General features: G+C 35.7%; 1 protein-coding gene across 3 annotated transcripts in view; it reads right to left on the reverse strand.

Annotated features, from left to right (window-relative positions):
• The window catches only part of LOC114330008 (insulin receptor substrate 1-B), a 241734-nt gene that overhangs the window by 36767 nt on the left and 185904 nt on the right, over positions 1-19063 (reverse strand). For all 3 annotated transcript variants that reach the window (XM_028279301.2, XM_028279300.2, XM_028279299.2), the window contains one exon: positions 2129-2407. In XM_028279301.2, coding sequence (XP_028135102.2) covers positions 2129-2407 — 279 coding nt within the window. The remainder of the gene's footprint in view (positions 1-2128; positions 2408-19063) is intronic.

Raw genomic sequence — 19063 nt, forward strand, 5'->3', positions numbered from 1 at the left:
GTTTTGGGTAGGTCAACAGTTATTTTATAGCATAACTTTTTTGCTTTAATTTTTAAGCATTTTTGACACTACATTATTAAATTATGAGGTATTCGAGTACTAAAAGTTACTCTTGCTTTAAGTTAGTAAAATACATCGTTTTTTTTTTTGAAAATTTTTTCAATTTTTTTTCAAATTCCAAAAACGAAAAACTTTCAAATGGATTTTTCTAGAAAACGGTGTATCCTACCGACTTAAAGCAAGAGTACCTTTTAGCACTAGATTACCTCACAATTTAATAATCCAGTGTCAAAAATGCTTAAAATTAAAAAAAAAGTTATGCGATAAAATAACCGTTGCCCTACCCAAAACGGACGCCTATAACCGTTACTAGAAATTCACAACGGATGGAATCGATTCATTTCTGGAAAGTAAATATGCATACCAATTTTTGTTTTTCTAAATAGAAGCGTTCTGGAGGTATTTAAGAAAAACTAATTACATGACGCCATCTTCAACGAGCTCTAGCTCCCTTAGGAAGCATTTTCGGACTAGGTGAATTGGGTTAAATTGTCTTGAAATTATCTGAGGAATCTCCTGTCTTCGTTTGTCGGTAGAGTTTCTGGACACCCTGTATATAAGAAGAAGAAGAGATCCGTAGATTTTCATATATAAAAATGTGTGCTTTTTAAACATAAATTTAAATGTACAGGGTGATTCATGCAAGCCTAGCGTAGTCCATTATCTTTAATTTAATTAAACACCCTGTATATTTTTGTTTTTAGAAGCTGCTTAACAACATCATCTCAAAAATGTGTATTATGTAGGGTCTATTATGAATAATGCAAGGTGAAATTTTGAAATTATGTTAATTATCAAGATGTTAATCACATAAAACTTTGAAATTAATAATTCAGGAATCACACTTTAAATAAGGGTATTATTTTTTAAAATATCTATCAATTTTCTAAACTAAGTATCAATATTGTGGGTTTTGTATTTAATGCTTTTTATTTAAAGACATTTTTAAATAATTAGAAAATTTGCGTATTTAAAACATTAATGAATACCTACTGCTGAAAACGATACTGCATGTTATGGACTTCAGAAAACATACATGATTTATGAGCATGTAGTTCCCTCTGCAACCTCTTAATCCCATAATATGTATCTTTTCATCTTTTAAGAAAAGACAAAAATTACCCATTTCATTTTTACCAAAATATAAAGTACCTACCTATCTATTCATCAGATAAACCCATAAATAACTCCGAGGGAACAGTTCCGGATATTGGAAACATAATATGACACATGGTCTATTGAAAACAAAACAATTCTCAACGAAAGAGTCCCTTGTTATCTTAGGTTAGGCACTTGACATCATTTTTACCCTGAAAATCCTATGTCGCTAACTTTACCATCAAATATAATTTAGGTGAAGTGAAACGAAAGAAGATTAATGCGCTGTTGGATGTTGGGCTTCGGGTTGTATAATATGAATGAGAAATGGTTTATATTTGAGCAATGAATTTTTTTTAGATTTTTCGGCAGATTTTATACAGTTTTCAGTAGATAAGTAGATTGGAGTTCAAATCAATAGGTTTTATACAGTTTTCAGTAGATCGGAGTTCAAATCAGTAGGTCTAATGAAAAACCAGTAGACCTGGTAACTCTGCGTGAGGGTGCAACATAATACAATTCAGGGGTCTATGTAAAACATAAAAGAAATTATGTAGTTTTTTATTTAAGTTAAAAAAGAATGTTACGTAACGCGCTGTTCGAACCCCCCTCCAACCCATGTAACGCGCCGTAACGTTTTACAAGACCCCCCCAAACTGCGTTACGTAATACTTGAACGCTCCCCCTGGTTGCTCTCCTCCAGTTATCCACCCTCAATATCTCTTTAGCATCGGTTCTCACTTCGTCTATCCACCTCTTCCTTGGTCTTCCTACTGGCTGACGTCCCACCATAGTTCCGCTAAGCGTTCTACTAAATATTCTGTTGAGTTCCAATCATAAATATTTAGGACACTTGCTGAATTGTAGGAGAATGTTGATATTTCCAAGGTAGAAATATTGAGAAATGAAATATAATCTAGGGAAACTAATCTATATGGAAAAAATGGTAAGGAGAATGATGAAACCTTACCTGATATTTCAGCGTGCTTCTTCCCTTTTAGCGTTTCCGGCTTGGATCCGCAGGAATAGGCCCTGGCAGTTCGAGTTCCGTCTTCTTCGGAAGTGAGATAGGATGCTACTTTATCGAGGGGATAATCAGAAAAGCGAATATCGGTAGATGGTGTACCAGATACTACGCTACTGACACTGGCAGTAGGTGAATGGATCTCGTGACGGTAACGTGGTACCATATCCACATAACCGTCGTCAGTACTTTGAAGTGTCATGGGAACGTAACTGTCGTACATACCTAGAATAAAATAAAAGAGATCTTGATATAAGTAACGAAGTAGCAACTTACATGTTGGGCTACACGCACATTGTAATAGCAAAATTAGTATTGGTAATCACTGTATTCTGCATTAAAATTATTTCAAAATTTATGAATTCACAACTATTTTGATGCCAACTCCCCACAACAAAACCAATAACTGCTGTGGAGAACACAGGAACTATTGTTCCTTACTAAATATTTGTTTTGCTGGTGTATATCCGACTGACTAGTTCCTAGAAAGGAACCGCCGGCTTGCCACCTCTTCGTACGCACGCACTTCCATCAACACCTACCACCACCATCGATATGCGCTGGACACCAGCAACGATATAAAAAGACGGTGAGAAGGTATTGATCAAAGGTCAACCGCTCCAGGAGTTTAAGCTGGAGTATTGATCCAGTAAAAGCTTCCGACACGTATCTAGGAGTATTGATCTAAGGCTAAGGGTCGATTCCCACTATACCTCCCGTTTACTTTCCATAACCATTCCATACACCTCCCATTAAAATTCTATTCTCACTATAAGTTCCGTTTACTTCCCATACACGTTCCATACACCTTCCATTAATTTAACCACCATTCTCACTAGACGTCGCCTGTACTTACCCCATTTAATATTCCACACATTTTGTACCGGTTTGGCAACATTTTACCCTAAATTTTTGATTCGAATACACGTGTTTTTTCCGGCTTGATGAAATATGTGGTCTGAAGAAAATTTAATAATATAAATGTAAAATATACATGCGGACCAATGTAAAAAAAGGTTATTTCACATTTGTTTTCTTAGCGGCGCGCCGCGGCGTGAGAAATACAAAATAAGATTTACTATTTTATTTGGGCATAAGCCACAATTCGAGTTTGAAATCAAGTTTACTTGACGTTTCGACTTTCACTTCGGAAATCGTTATCAATATAAAAAACATTCATAAATTAAAAATTTAACTTTGTTTCTGGTGAAGCAACGCAGTTGGAACGAGCAGATAATATATTATAATTGTGTCACCAGAAAGCGAAAAAGGTAACGGACAACTTGGAAGAACCTATAGATTTCTATCTTCGTTTCTGGTGAAACAACGCAGTTGTAACAAGCAGATATATTATAATTGAGTCACCAGAAAGCAAAAAAGCTAACGCACAACTTGGAGGAGCCTATAGTTTTCTAACTTCGCTTGTGGTGAAGCAACGAAGTTGGAACAAGCAGATATATTATGATTGTGTCAACGGAAAGAAAAAAAGGTAACGCACAACTTGGAAGAGCCTATAGTTTTCTAACTTCGCTTGTGGTGAAGCAACGGAGTTTGATCAAGCAGATATATTGTAATTGTGTCACCGGAAAGAGAAAAAGGTAACGCACAACTTGGAAGAGCCTATAGTTTTCTAACTTCGCTTGTGGTGAAGCAACGGAGTTGGAACAAGCAGATATTATAATTGGGTCACCAGAAAGCGAAAAAGGTAACGCACAACTTGGAGGAGCCTATAGTTTTCTAACTTCGCTTGTGGTGAAGCAACGGAGTTTGATCAAGCAGATATATTATAATTGTGTCAACGGAAAGAAAAAAAGGTAACGCACAACTTGGAAGAGCCTATAGTTTTCTAACTTCGCTTGTGGTGAAGCAACGGAGTTTGATCAAGCAGATATATTGTAATTGTGTCACCGGAAAGAGAAAAAGGTAACGCACAACTTGGAAGAGCCTATAGTTTTCTAACTTCGCTTGTGGTGAAGCAACGGAGTTGGAACAAGCAGATATTATAATTGGGTCACCAGAAAGCGAAAAAGGTAACGCACAACTTGGAGGAGCCTATAGTTTTCTAACTTCGCTTGTGGTGAAGCAACGGAGTTTGAACAAGCAGATATATTATAATTGTGTCACCGGAAAGAGAAAAAGGTAACGCACAACTTGGAAGAGCCCATAGTTTTCTAACTTCGCTTGTGGTGAAGCAACGGAGTTTGAACAAGCAGATATATTATAATTGTGTCACCGGAAAGAGAAAAAGGTAACGCACAACTTGGAAGAGCCTATAGTTTTCTAACTTCACTTGTGGTGAAGCAACGGAGTTGGAACAAGCAGATATATTGTAATTGTGTCACCGGAAAGCAAGAAAGGTAATGCACAACTTGGAAGAGCCTATAGTTTTTTAACTTCGCTTCTGGTGAAGCAACGGAGTTGCAACAAGCAGATATATTATAACTGTGTCACCGGGAAGCAAAAAAGGTAACGCACAACTTGGAAGAATCTATAGTTTTCTAACTTCGTTTCTGGTGAAGCAATGAAGTTGGAACAAGCAGATATATTATAATTATTGTGTCACCAGAAAGCGAAAAAGGTAACGCACAACTTGGAAGAACCTATAGTTCTCTAATTTTGTTTCTAGTGAAGCGACGCAGTAGGAACAAGCAGACATATTATAATTGTGTCACCGGAAAGCGAAGAAGGTAGTCCCTGAAATGTTCAGGACTATATATCCCAGGATGTATAAACGAATGGACACTAAATAGAAGAAAAAAGAATGGAACAACCACATAGCAGAATAGAGAGACACGTGTGGTCAAAATAGCAAGAAATAAATCACCAATCGATAGAAGTATCGGCCGAACAAGCAAAAAATGGAGTGACAATATTCCGTAGAGGTTATCAATCCGCCGATGAACAAGCGGAATTGCTTAAGAAGATATTGGATGAAGAAAATATTTTAATTCCTTGGAAACAGCCGCCCAAAATATTGCCGTCTTTAAATGTATTATCACTGTATTTTTTATTTTCAAAATTAAAAAGTCATGTCAGACAAGTTCTATAAATTTTTTATTGTCCAAATTTTTCTCACCATGTATTCCCCCTATCCATAACCGCTACGTATTCCCCCAATCCATACTCTACACGACAAGTCACACCTTGTCGTAGAAAAAAATACGTGACTGAACCGCGAGGTAATAGCAATATTCACATTATCCATAGGGTATCCGAGACGTCGCCGAAAAATACGTGGCCGATATTGAACGCAACGATTCGGGAATGGTAGGTAAACGTAACGTAAAGTGGGCATATACTATATGATTTGTATTTAATAATATTTTATGGAAACGGAATGCTATGCGTATTGAAAGTAAACGGGAGGTATAGTGAGAATCGACCCTAAAACGTCCAGTCGGCGACCAAGTATTGATTAGTCGCTTTCCATTCCTTGTCGGATCCAGTAGTGATCGATTCAGCCGCCCGTCAGCGACCACGTACTATACTGATGGGTCACTTTCTGTTCCACCTCTAACTCAGACTGAGTAGTGCTTAATCTTTCTCCTTGATGTTTGGGTACTCACTAATACATCGTGCATGCGAAACTACAAAACAAAATTTTGAACGAAAACAGTTCCATAAGGACTGCCCAACAATAACAAGAACAAAGATATTAGAAAAACGAAAACTTCGTCGTTCACCTCAAAACAAAACAGAATTAAACAGAATGTGTAGAGAAATAAAACAACTACTAAAACAACATAGTAACGCAAACTTCCAATATTATTCTTCGCGTCAAGATATAAGAAATTTGGCCTGGCGCTGGTGGGATGTCCCTACCGATTTAGTATCAATAATAACAAACAACAAACCCTCCAGGAGCGGATTCGCTAAAATTAAGGGGAAAGGAACAAATGCAAAATTTTGACGCCTGTCAAAATTTTCAATGTGTTTTAAATGTAATCATTTTTTTCGAATCCTGAGAAAACTAATATGTAAGTATTTTTGAAAAATTTAAACGCAGAATGAAAAATTACTTTATTACCGAGGGCCGAAAGTCCCTTGGAATGAATTAAAAGTTTCTTTTGAATGAGATATTTGAAATTAAAAATCACACTAAATTTTCTCTTAGTTTTTCACCCCTGTAACTAATTAAAATAAACATTATAGAAGTTTTCAGGGACTTTCGGCCCTCGGTAATAACGTAACGGCTTAAAGCCGAAAGTTCGTACCCATCCCCTTAACAAAAAAAAAATCAAGTCTTCAAGTAGATATAATATTTTAATGGGGTTGGAATAATAAATATAAATTTAAATATATCATTATATTTATTACGTATTTATATCTATGTAGTTATAGGTATAATATTATGTACAATGAAATAAGAGAAATGAACAAATTAAAGAAATTAAGGAAATTAATGATAATAACAATAAACGATTAAAAGAGTGGTAGCAAAAATCAGAATTAAAAAGATAACATATTAAAAAATAACACAAAAAATAACCTAGAAAAATAAAATTTGAAGTTTAGACGGAAAAAAATAAATACAAATTACAACTCTATGTCACAATTGCTGTCATCTTCACTAGAATCGTTATCTAAAGGCGCATTTAAATCAAAGCGAACACGAACGAACGAACGAAGGAACGACTTCGTAGGTGTTCGCTTGGTCATTCGTTCGCTACAAAGTAGGGCCATTTACATTGAAGCGAACGTTCGCATTCGTTGATGATCGGGAGTGCATATTGCCCGCAGATGTTTTTAGATGGGCCATGGGCCAGTGCCAGTCACACATTGTGTTTAAGTTTATTTTCGTGTTTCTTGCTGGGTAAATTTTAATACAATAAATAGCTTAAAAAAATAGCAGGTACCAGGTATTATACGCTGTTTGAGAGAGCTTAGAAAATAACATAATAAAGAACCAGCTTTCTTAAAATTCTTCCTCGAAAAAGTTACTTGCTCTTGATATTATGACTATATCATGTTCAAATAATAAATTGTAAAATTGGTGTATCAAAATAAATTTGCTTTTAATTAATTTTAGCAATTAATTTGATTTGGTTACCTCATTAGTGTTTCTGGGTTGAAATGTATCCAATAAAAACATTAGGCTTTTAAAAGCAAACCACTTCGAACCCTCTTTTTGTCTTTCTCGTCTAAATGATGCCAGAAGCTAATTCATTTTTTTAGTTCAGAGACATCACAACCCATTCCTAAAGAAATGTTAAAATAAGCATCAGTTTTTCTGTTTATTATTTTATATAGCTTCGATTTTGGGTTTCATAGGCATATTCCATATTGCAAAATTATGTTTTCACAACTACACAATAAACAACCCTCTCAAACTAATGTTTGTAAATAAATTAAATCAGTACTTCTAAACGAATTCGTTCGCTACCGTCTATCCACTGTCCACATTGAACAACGATTTCCTTTGATGATTCGCTCACTTACCGACATTGGTTGGAACATGTGCGAATGCGAACGAATTCGTTCGGTCGTGCTCGATTCGCTGTACAAATACAATAAAGTTAACGAACGAATTCGTTCGTTCATTCGTGTTCGCTTTGATTTAAATGCGCCTTTATGTTATAATTATTGGTTCTGTAAATAATATACAGTACGGCCCTAGTAGCTGTTCCAAAACTATTGCCACCCGTCGCAAAGACAATTGAGGGATTAGTAACGTCAACTATTTATTATGATACTAAATCGGTAGGGACATCCCACCAGCGTCAGGTCAAATTTCTTATATCTTGACGAAAAGAATACCTAGAAAATTTGACACCTAATTCAGACAGCGATTACTCATTATGGAAGGCCACAAATACGCTAAAGCGGCCACAAAACCAAATTCCACCTATCAGAACAGAAGATTTAAAATGGTTAACGACAGATCAGGAAAAAGCAGACGCTTTCGCAAAACATCTAAAAAAGGTATTTCAGCCACTAACAACAAACAGAGCCAATGAAGATGACGACATCTATGAATATTTAGATAGTCCTAATCAAATGAATTTACCACCCAAATGGCCAACTCCTAATGAAGTAAAAGGTCTAATAAAAAACCTCAATAAAAAGAAGTCGCCTGGTCATGATCTGATAACGGCCAACATATTAAATAACCTACCTAGAAAAGGAATAGTAAGTTTAACACAGATCATTAACTCGATACTAAGAACAGGCTACTTTCCTGCACAATGAAAGTTAGCAGAAATCATAACGATTCCAAAACCAGGAAAACCTCCACATGAGATTACATCCTACCGACCCATTAACTTATTACCAATTATGTCCATAGTTGCAGAGAAAATCATTGCAAGTAGACTAATTATTGATATACAGACAAACAATATTATACCAAATCATCAGTTTGGTTTTCGCCAAAACCACGGCACAACTGAACAAGTGCATAGGGTGGTAGAAAAGATACAATCAGCCTTCCAGGAAAAGAGCTATTGCAATGCCATTTTCCTGGATGTAAGTCAAGCATTTGACAAGGTCTGGCATCCAGAATTGTTATTCAAACTGAAGAAAGAAATCTCTCAGCCGCTATACACAATACTAAAATCATATCTCGAAGAAAGGCTATTTTACACAAGATACGAAGAAAGTGTGTCTGAAATTCACAACATAAATGCTGGGGTCCCGCAAGGCAGCGTCTTGGGACCAATTCTCTACACAATCTTTACAGATGATTTCCCAACTGGACAAGAATCTACAATCGCAACATTCGCAGATGACACTGCAATTCTGGTAAAAAACCCAGATCGCATATAGGCAGCTGAAATATTGCAACAAAACATACATCTAGTTGAAATATGGGCTAAGAAATGGAAGATAAAGATCAACGAAGCAAAATCAGTTAACGCAGTATTCACTAAATGTCACAAAGAAACACCGAATATCCTAATGCACAACAAGAATATTTCTAAGAATGATACTGTAAAATATCTCGGATTACACCTTGACAAGGGGCTAACATGGAGAACACACATCTGGACGAAGAGGAAGCAATTAGGAATAAAATACAAAAAACACTACTGGTTACTCGGCCGAAAATCCACCTTATCTCTATCTAACAAAATATTAGTGTATTAAGCAATCATCCGGCCCATCTGGACATACGAGATTGAACTGTGGGGAACTGCAGCAGACAGCAACCTAGCAATACTGAAGCGATTTCAATCCAAGGTTCTTCGTGCTATCACAAATGCACCGTGGTTCATTCCAAATGCAGACATTTACAGGAACTTGAAGATCGAGACAGTGAAGCAGATGATCATCAAATGCAGTGATAAATATTTCAAACGACTGGAAAAGCACCCCAACGAATTAGCAGTGAATTTATTGGACAACTCTACACAACTAAATAGACTGAAAATTAGAACTCCTCTTGACTTGCCATTTAGAACATAAGTGTTTCAAAGTGTTTTAAGGTTTTAAGTGAAAATAAGTGACTTAGTGTAGTTATTAGTAACAAACCTACTAGGAGTTGATAGTCATTGGACTAAAACTCCTCTCACATTTGTTCGATCAACAAAAATGCTTAGTGTTACTTTTTTTGTGATGGTTGAAGATCGAGACAGTGAAGCAGATGATCATCAAATGCAGTGGTAAATATTTCAAACGACTGGAAAAGCACCCCAACGAATTAGCAGTGAATTTATTGGACAACTCTACACAACTAAATAGACTGAAAATTAGAACTCCTCTTGACTTGCCATTTAGAACATAAGTGTTTCAAAGTGTTTTAAGGTTTTAAGTGAAAATAAGTGACTTAGTGTAGTTATTAGTAACAAACCTACTAGGAGTTGATAGTCATTGGACTAAAACTCCTCTCACATTTGTTCGATCAACAAAAATGCTTAGTGTTACTTTTTTTGTGATGTAACAGATTGTATTTAAAAAAAAAATGGAAAGACTAAGCTCAGGTACGTCAATGCTCTTATCTTTCCCATTGTTACATAAGCAGCTGACACTCAAAAAAATCTATGTAGTCCAGGGCCCATCTGTTTTGAGATGGACGTTGAGAGGTGACTCAAATTTTTTTGCAGAAATTGCTTGAAAATAACTCAAATAATAATATTTGAGTTATCCTCCCTCTCAAAAAGGTCCGGAACATTGTTTAAATAATTAAAATGTCAAAAAATGAAGGAAAAATTCGATATTTTTCTTCGTTTTTTGATTATAACTTTAAAAGTATTCATTTCCCAGAAAAGATGTAAATTTCCTACAATATAAAATTAGTTAAAAGTTAAAAAAATAGTCATCCTTGTTGCAAAATAGCAATAATTGCGAAAAAAAAACATACAAAAACAAGTATTCGCATTTTACGTTTTTCAACCATTTATGCTACACTTATGACCTTCATATTTCACCCAGAAAAACTTTATGATACAGTAAAACAATACTGTAAATTTCATTAAGATCGGTTTAACAGATTTTGCAAAATAAATTTTGCAATCCAGCTTTCGCAAAAACAATTCATTTTTTCAAAATGTTACAGGACTAAAAATAAAGCAGATAGCAAGTTGAAAATTTTTTTTGCTTATAGAAGTGAACTGTACCTTTCATTTGCAATTTGCAAAATTAAAATCGAATAACTACCACGGCGTCAGGAATTTTTTTAAATAAACATTAATTATTGGTGCTACGCGCAGGACAGCGGTGTTCGATTCACATGAAGTTGATTTCCACCAAAATTTCTTCCAATCTTCATCTAATATATTATTTTCTTACTCTATATTTTGTTGTATTTTAATATTTTAATTCCACAAAATTCAAACTAATTTTATTATTGTTTGTGAAATATTGTTTAAACAATTGTAGGTATATGTTTAAAAATATTAAACTTTTATTCTCAAGTTAAAATATATGAACAAAGAAAGTTTTTGCTAAAAAAAGTATTATTTCAAAGGATAGAGTATGGGTTTTTATTTTGCAATAAACAAATTTATTTATTTATATCGAAATGTAATAAAAATTAAAATGTATCAATAATTATCAAAGGTCATTGGAATGCCCAATCAGAGCAAACTATCCGGTGTCCTGCGCGCAACACCAATAATTAATGTTTATTTTAAAAAAATTCCTGACACCGTGGTGGTTAATCGATTTTAGTTTTGCAAATTGGAAATGAAAGGTACGGTACACTTCTATAAGCAAAAAAAAAATTCAACTTGCTATCTGCTTTATTTTCAGTCCTGTAACAGTTTGAAAAAATGAATTTTTTTGCGAAAGCTGGATTGCAAAATTTATTTTGCAAAATCTATTAAACCGATCTTAATGAAATTTACAGTATTGTTTAACTGTATCATATAGTTTTTCTGGGTGAAATTTGAAGGTCCTAAGTTTAGCATAAATGGTTGAAAAACGTAAAATGCGAATACTTGTTTTTGTATAGTTTTTTCCCAATTATTGCTATTTTGCAACAAGGGTGACTATTTTTTAAATTTTCAACCAACTCTATATTGTAGGAAATTTAATTACACAACTTTTATGTCAATACAACTTTTCTCGGAAATGAATACTCTTAAAGTTATAATCAAAAAACGAAGAAAAAAATCGAATTTTTCCTTCATTTTTTGACATTTTGATTATTTAAACAATGTTCCGGACCCTTTTGAGAGGGAGGATAACTCAAATATTATTATTTAAGTTATTTTCAAGCAATTTCTGCAAAAAAAATTGAGTCACCTCTCAACGTCCAAATGTACTAATATTTTTACAGATGCTCCCTGGTCTAATGTAAGATCCAAGCCGTCGAAATATGGGTATACAGAAAAATTCTATGAGTTTACTGGACATAAGACGGGACCAACCTGTCAATTTATTCTGGAAGAGCTTCATGTAAAAGACGTAATATTAAAAAAATAAATCTGGCATAAAAACGGGGACTATGCAACTATTGGTCGTAGAAGAAAATGAAGAAGGTCTAAGACCAAGAGGAACATCTTTAAGACGATGGGCAGACCAAATGAATAGTCTGGTGAGAAAGTCCCTACATATGTTGTAGAATACATATTATTGTATTAATCTAAATTTCCTACTATTCTGTTTTTAGTGCCCTAATTGGTGTATTCTTTGGTTATTTGAATAACATGGTCCTAGTCGAGAACTTCAAGGTGTTGTATGAGTATCTAACATTTTTTTTATAATTTAGTGTTTTATCTGGGGGTCAAATTGCTGGATGGGTGTCTAATCTTTGGTTCCATGGCCATTACATATTGTTTGTGGTTAGTCACTTTAAAATCTAAGTTTAAACCTTTTTTTCCGTATACAGTGATGAGCGCGCTAATAACCGGCAAAATAGCGCAGAAGATGGAAAACATAATACATTGCGAAACAAAAAGAGATAAAACTAGTGGAGGTGGAAATGATCGTTATAAAATTATAAATTAACGTTACATTACATAGTTTACCACCTTTATACGTCTGTGACAGGAGTATTTTATAAAATTCTACTGTCACAGTGACAGTTGTCATACTCCTCTAATACGTCTAAAGGTGGGAAACTATTATTATTAGGTGTTATGTAATGCTAATTCATACGTTTATAACGATCATTTCCATCTCCACTAGTTTCCTCTCTGTTTTTGTCGCAATGTATTATGTTTTCCATCTTTTGCGCTATTTTGCCGGTTATTAGCGTGCTCATCACTGTATTTAACCAATAGACATATGTACTTCAAACCGTTATCAAAGATTTTGATTTAAATTGTTTATAAGCTGTTTCCTGTCTAATTGTTTACGTCGTTCATTTTTTCTATATTTTAAATTATTTGGTCATTAATCAAATCTCACTTATTATCATAATCATTATACTTGACACCTTATCAACAGCAATAACTAACAGTACATATTGATATACGTACGCAAATTTCATTTGCGAACTCGATATCTTGTACACTTTTATGAATTAGATCTACTTCCTGTTTTGTTCTTGGATAATCAAATTTACAATGGCCAAAATTAGTTTTGTAGATACAATACTGCCATGTCTTACTCTAGTACCAACTTTTTTTCTCTGATAATATGACAGGAAACATGAGACTGGAAACAGGAAACATGAGACAGGAAACAAAAGAAAGCATGGATAAAAGGGGACAGAATCTGTAATTCTTGGAAGAGTCTGACGAAAACCTCTTGATAATAGAATTATGTCTCCACCAAAAATGTTGCGGTTGTCACGAATATCTTTCAAAGTTCTGTCCAATGCCTTCAATACCTCTTGTGAGCCATCGTACCTTTGTCTAACGACTAATTTGTATACCTGTAAAATCTTCGCCATTACTGTATTTTTTGAGATGTTGCAAGCTAGTGTTTCATTGATTTGCATGGTTAATGGTAAGATCAAGGCAGAATGTGCTGTTCATCCGCCTTCTAATAAAATTACAACTATTCCAGACGAAGCCAGTGCTATGACTACTTGATTTTGCTATCTGATCCTCGCCAGCAACAATAAAATTAGGATATTTTCTGCCCCTCCCGGAACTTCAAGGAAGATTTAAGTAAATTCCACCAGATCCAATATTCACTACAGCCTATTCAATAGGCTGAACTACGGTACGGGATGCGATCAGACGATTTCGGGAGACAGGTTCATACACACGCAGGGCAAATCAAGGCCGACATCGATGCACTACAATTCAAGAGGACCACTTCGTTGTCAGCAACGTGTTGAGAAATCGCTTTTGTACGGGGTCCCTGAAGCTCGTACGCGTTTTTTTTTGAGGTGAGAAATGTTAGTCTGAATAAACGTACGATTAGAAGAAGACTGACAGAAAGAAATTTGAGAGATTTCCGTCCAGGTCGCGCCCCACAGCTGCTCCCACACCGTAGAGCTAGACTTGGTTTTGTGCGAGAATATGCTTACTGGACTGTGCCGGAGTTGGACGATCATACTGTTCTTAGATGAGAGCAAAATAGTCCCACTAGGTCTAGTCTAGATGGACGTCAGCGTGTCTATAGGGGTCAAAATGAAAGGTTTGCTCCATGCAATATAACCGAAACAGTTGCTTATCGTGGAGGGTCAATAATGATTTGGGGAGGTATCTCTTATGAAGCTCGTACTGATATTGTTGCGTTCGATAAAGTCAGTGCGAATGCTCAGAGATACGTGGAAGAAGTTCTCCAAGACCATGTCATGTCTTTCGCGCCGTTCATTGGTGAAAACTGAACACATTTTTGGGACAACCTGAAAAAACGGTTAAGGACAATAGTACCAGCCACTACGTCCTTCGGAGATCTCAAGACGGCTGCTGTAGAGGAATGGCACACTATCTCCCAATCGGGCACTCCGGATATCATGAATGGATGGCCGAACCGGCTCCAAGAAGGACCAAAGGCAATAACACCCATTATTAATACTCTTTTTTTTAATTATGACTATGACTTTCAAAATTAGGTTTGAATTTTCTTGAAAGATTTTTAGAGATTGTATTTTTGCTGAATAAATTCGCGAATAAGAGCAATCAAAAGAGAGAATTGGATCAAGTTCACAAGTGACATGGATCACGACATCTATGGCGCACAGAGGAAAGTTTGGAAAATGCTAAAAACAGAAAAAAACCAGTAACTGAATTTGTACAGACAAAGGGGATACCAACTGAGACATGGGAAAAATATTTCAGAGCACTCTACAAAGGTGAAGACGCCAATGACGAACACGATTACAATACAGAAGACAGGTAAGTATATCACTAAAGAAACTGAAGTAGAAGCGAGAATGAAGATCTTAAAGAATACACGATCGCCAGGTACTGATGGAATACCGAACGAACTGTTGAAATACGGCGGTCAGAAACTCACTAATTGTCTCACAACATTGGTTAACAAAATCTTAGACAGAGCAGAGATACCACAAGATTGGCACACCAGTATCACAATACCGATTTTTAAGAAAGGACAAAGATCATGCCCAGACAACTACAGAGGCCCGAATAACTCTCTTAAATACGATAATGAAGTTATTCACAGGCATACCCAAGGATAAATTGGAATCACAGATAAAGAACAGAGAAGAACAGCAAGGATTCAGAAAAGACAGGTCGACGACGGACCCAATATTTGTTATGAAACAAGTGAAAGAGAAGTCGATAGCAGTCGAATGTAACAAACCTGCATATATTTGCTTCGTAGACCTAACGAAAGCATTTGACAGAGTCAGACTTAGCGATATAATAAAGAAAATTAAGCAAAAACGGATACCGGCAAACATTGTTGAAGTCATAAAACAAATGAACAATAACAACACGACAAAAATTAAAACAAACGACACCACTACGGCCAACATACCAACACCAGGAGGAATCAGGCAGGGAGACAGCCTAAGTGCACACCTACATTGGATCCGATTTTCTCCGATCAGATCAGATCAGATCAGATCCGATCCGATCCGACAGGCGGTGCCTACATTGGATCCGTCTTTCTCCGATCAGATCAGATCCGATCAGACCGGTTTTCCGGCGAGGGTGCCTACATTGGTTCAGTAATCTTCCGACCACCGACCACCGACAATGAGTTCCGATGAAGATGTGTAAGGAGATGATGAATTTAATATATTTAAACATGTTAACTTGCAACCCCCAACTTGCAACCAGTTTGAAACCAGTTTGAAACCAGTTTGAAACCAGTTTGCAACCAGTTTGCAACCATTTTGCAACCAACTTGCAACCAATTTGCAACTAATTTGCAACCAACTTGCAACCAACTTGCAACTAAAATTGCAACTCAACTTGCAACCAATCGGAATGAAACCAAACACTTCTCGATGAGAATAGGAGAAGCTACTCCCGACGTCGGCCGATATCGGATCTGATCTGATCTGATCGGATCGGAGAAAAACGGATCCAATGTAGGCACTCCCATTTAATACTATGGGTTTATTTTTTATTCCGACGTCGGCCGACGTCGGATCTGATCTGATCTGATCGGATCGGAGAAAAACGGATCCAATGTAGGCACCCCCATTTAATACTATGGGTTTATTTTCTATTCCGACGTCGGCCGACGTCGGATCTGATCTGATCGGAGAAAATCGGATCCAATGTAGGTGCAGTCAATTTCTATTCAATATGCTAATGGATGAAATAATAGAAGGTGTGGAATCGCTACAACTAGGATACAGACTAGGCCACAGTAGAATCAGTATAGTGTGCTATGCGGATGATGCAGCCCTGATTGCAGAGGACGAGGATGACCTACAAAGACAACTTCCGATTCTATCCAGCATGTCGACGACTCAACATCATCATATCCACGCAGAAAACAAAATGCATTACCATTGGGAAAGACCCAATTAGATGCAAGCTCGTGGTAGAGGGGAAACCCATAGAACAGCTAAATCAGTTCAAATATCTAGGTGTAGAGTTATCAAGTTATCATGACCCAGCCAGAGACCTAAGAGGACAAATTAACAAGGCCGCTGTCTTGTCCGGATGTTTGAGAGATGTGGTCTGGAATAACCCATATATGAGAATGGACAGCAATGTTATAATTTATAAAACTTGCATCAGACCTGTTATGACCTATGACATTGAATCAAGAGAAGACAGCAATAAAACCAAAAGCATGCTACAAACAGCCGAAATGAAGACACTAAGAGCAATAGCAGGGAAGACAAGAAGAGATAGAATATAGAATACGAAACAACATCATCAGGGAACTAAGTGGCGTGCAAGATGTAGTCAGATGGGGCAGGCAAAGACGAAGAGAATGGTTGTCATGTAAAAAGAATGGAGGAGCACAGACTAACAAGAATTGCTCTATAGGGAAAACCAGCAGGCAAGCGTCCACAGGGGAGACCACCAAAAAGATGGAGAGATGGCTGGCAGTCTACCTCTCAAGAAATACTTCAACGTCGGAATTAACAAATCGACATATCTACAACAAGTATAAGAAGAAGAATTTTTGGTAAATATCTCTTGATAAACGACTTTTTATCAATAATTTTATTGTTTTCTTTTCCTCGAAGGTAGGTGAAAATGTGGTCTAATATTGAAAATTTCTGCAAATTGAAAGAAATACAAGGTGGGCGGATAATTGTGCCAGTGAGTGTATTTTCAAAATAGTTATTAATAAAGACTGGTAAAGTATGTTACATCCCTTAGCTGGTGGACTACTCGAGCAATCACTAATATTTCTTTATTTTTATTTTAAATTTTTTCGAGTCTAAATTGACATCGCACATAATTTTAATTTATCTAAAAACACAATCGGAGAATGAAGCAACACATTCCACACGATTCAAAGTAAATATTTTGAAACTTAAAATTGATCAGTAACAGTCAGTCAACAAAACAACTAACTACAATAATAATCATTATTTGTTTTTGTCGGACCAGATAAACAAATTAATCATTTGATTGCTTTATGAGTATAATTGAAATTTAGACCTATAAACAACGATTGTAGTACAAATCGGAAAAAATATTACATTATTAAGTCGTAAGAGGCAGACATCTTTAGGCCATGGGAACAAAAACAAAGTAGTCATAATCATTCTTCCTACTAGGTCTGGATCCCGCGTATGAAAAAAAAGTTGATTAATAGCAAGCTGAAAATTTGTTAATAGCTTAAGGGTGTCTAGTCGGATAAACTTTGATATATGGGAACACTGGAACAGGGGCAGTTTTATTTGTGGAACAGGTTAAAAATTTGGAACGGTCACACCACGAAAACGGCACATTTATTTTGTCCGACAGAACAGACTTAAATTCTCCGAACAGAGATTAAACTCTCATGCAAAACTCAGACTGCTATTTATCACCTGTCATAATTCCCGTCATTTGACATGTTCTACATGTTCCACTCATTAAAACGCCCATTTGGTGATAAATAGCAGTCTGATTTTTGCATGAGAGTTTAATCACTGTTCAGAGAGTTTAAGTCTGTTCTGTCGGACAAAATAAATGTGCCTTTTTCCTGGTCTGGCCGTTCCAAATTTTTAACCTGTTCCACAATTAAAATTGCCCCTGTTCCAGTGTTCCCATATATCAAAGTTTGTCCGACTAGACACCCTTAAGCTATTGACAAATTTTCAGCTTGCTATTAATCAACTTTTTTTTCACACGCGGGATCCAGACCTATACCGTTTATTGTATCAAATTATTTTGTGCCAACTACGTAGTGTTCTAGCTCTATACTACTCTATAGCGATGTTATCATCATCCAACAAATTTACGTCCACTGCTGGACAAAGGTCTCCCCCAATTGTTTCCACACTTCACGGTTTATTCTGATTGTTGCCAGTTTTTACTAATCACTAAGATCTTCATTTTTTATTAAAAAAAAGTAGCCAAATCAATAAGTCCTTCTCGAGTTATAAAATAAAAAAATAAGAGTCAGAAAACAATCGGAGGGTATCAGATAAAATTAGAGTGCCAGAAAAATTGAGAGAATCGAAAAAAATTGAGGGCAAAATCACTTTAGTATTACATTTTTTAGGCCATACCTTGCATTTGTTAGAGGAGTCGATTTTATTTATTTAATGTATAGTAGAAGCTTAAGTTCAAGTTTTTGGGGTAGCCGCCCTTGTCCCCCGGCCGCCATCTTGGAAAAGGGATGCAAATGGGTTTCGCACTATATCTCGTAAATTACCAACCCTACGGAAAATCTAATAAAACATAAAATGCAGCAAATTAAATTTTCTACAATTTTGTTTCTATTACTTTTTATCGTCAAGTGACCAACAAAAAAGATATAAACAAAAATATGTAAAAAAATTTTAATAAGTTTCCTTTTGGAGGTTATAACTTTTTTTCAGTTCATTTTACAATAAAATAACATTATAGCAATTTTATTGAGTTTTTCAGCGAACAATTTCCACTATAAAGGTGTTTAATTCTATTTATTTATCTAGGTTTTACATCGCTCCAAACTTGACCAGATTCT

The sequence above is a fragment of the Diabrotica virgifera genome, chromosome 2 (assembly GCF_917563875.1).
Source record: "Diabrotica virgifera virgifera chromosome 2, PGI_DIABVI_V3a".
NCBI lineage: Eukaryota > Metazoa > Arthropoda > Insecta > Coleoptera > Chrysomelidae > Diabrotica > Diabrotica virgifera.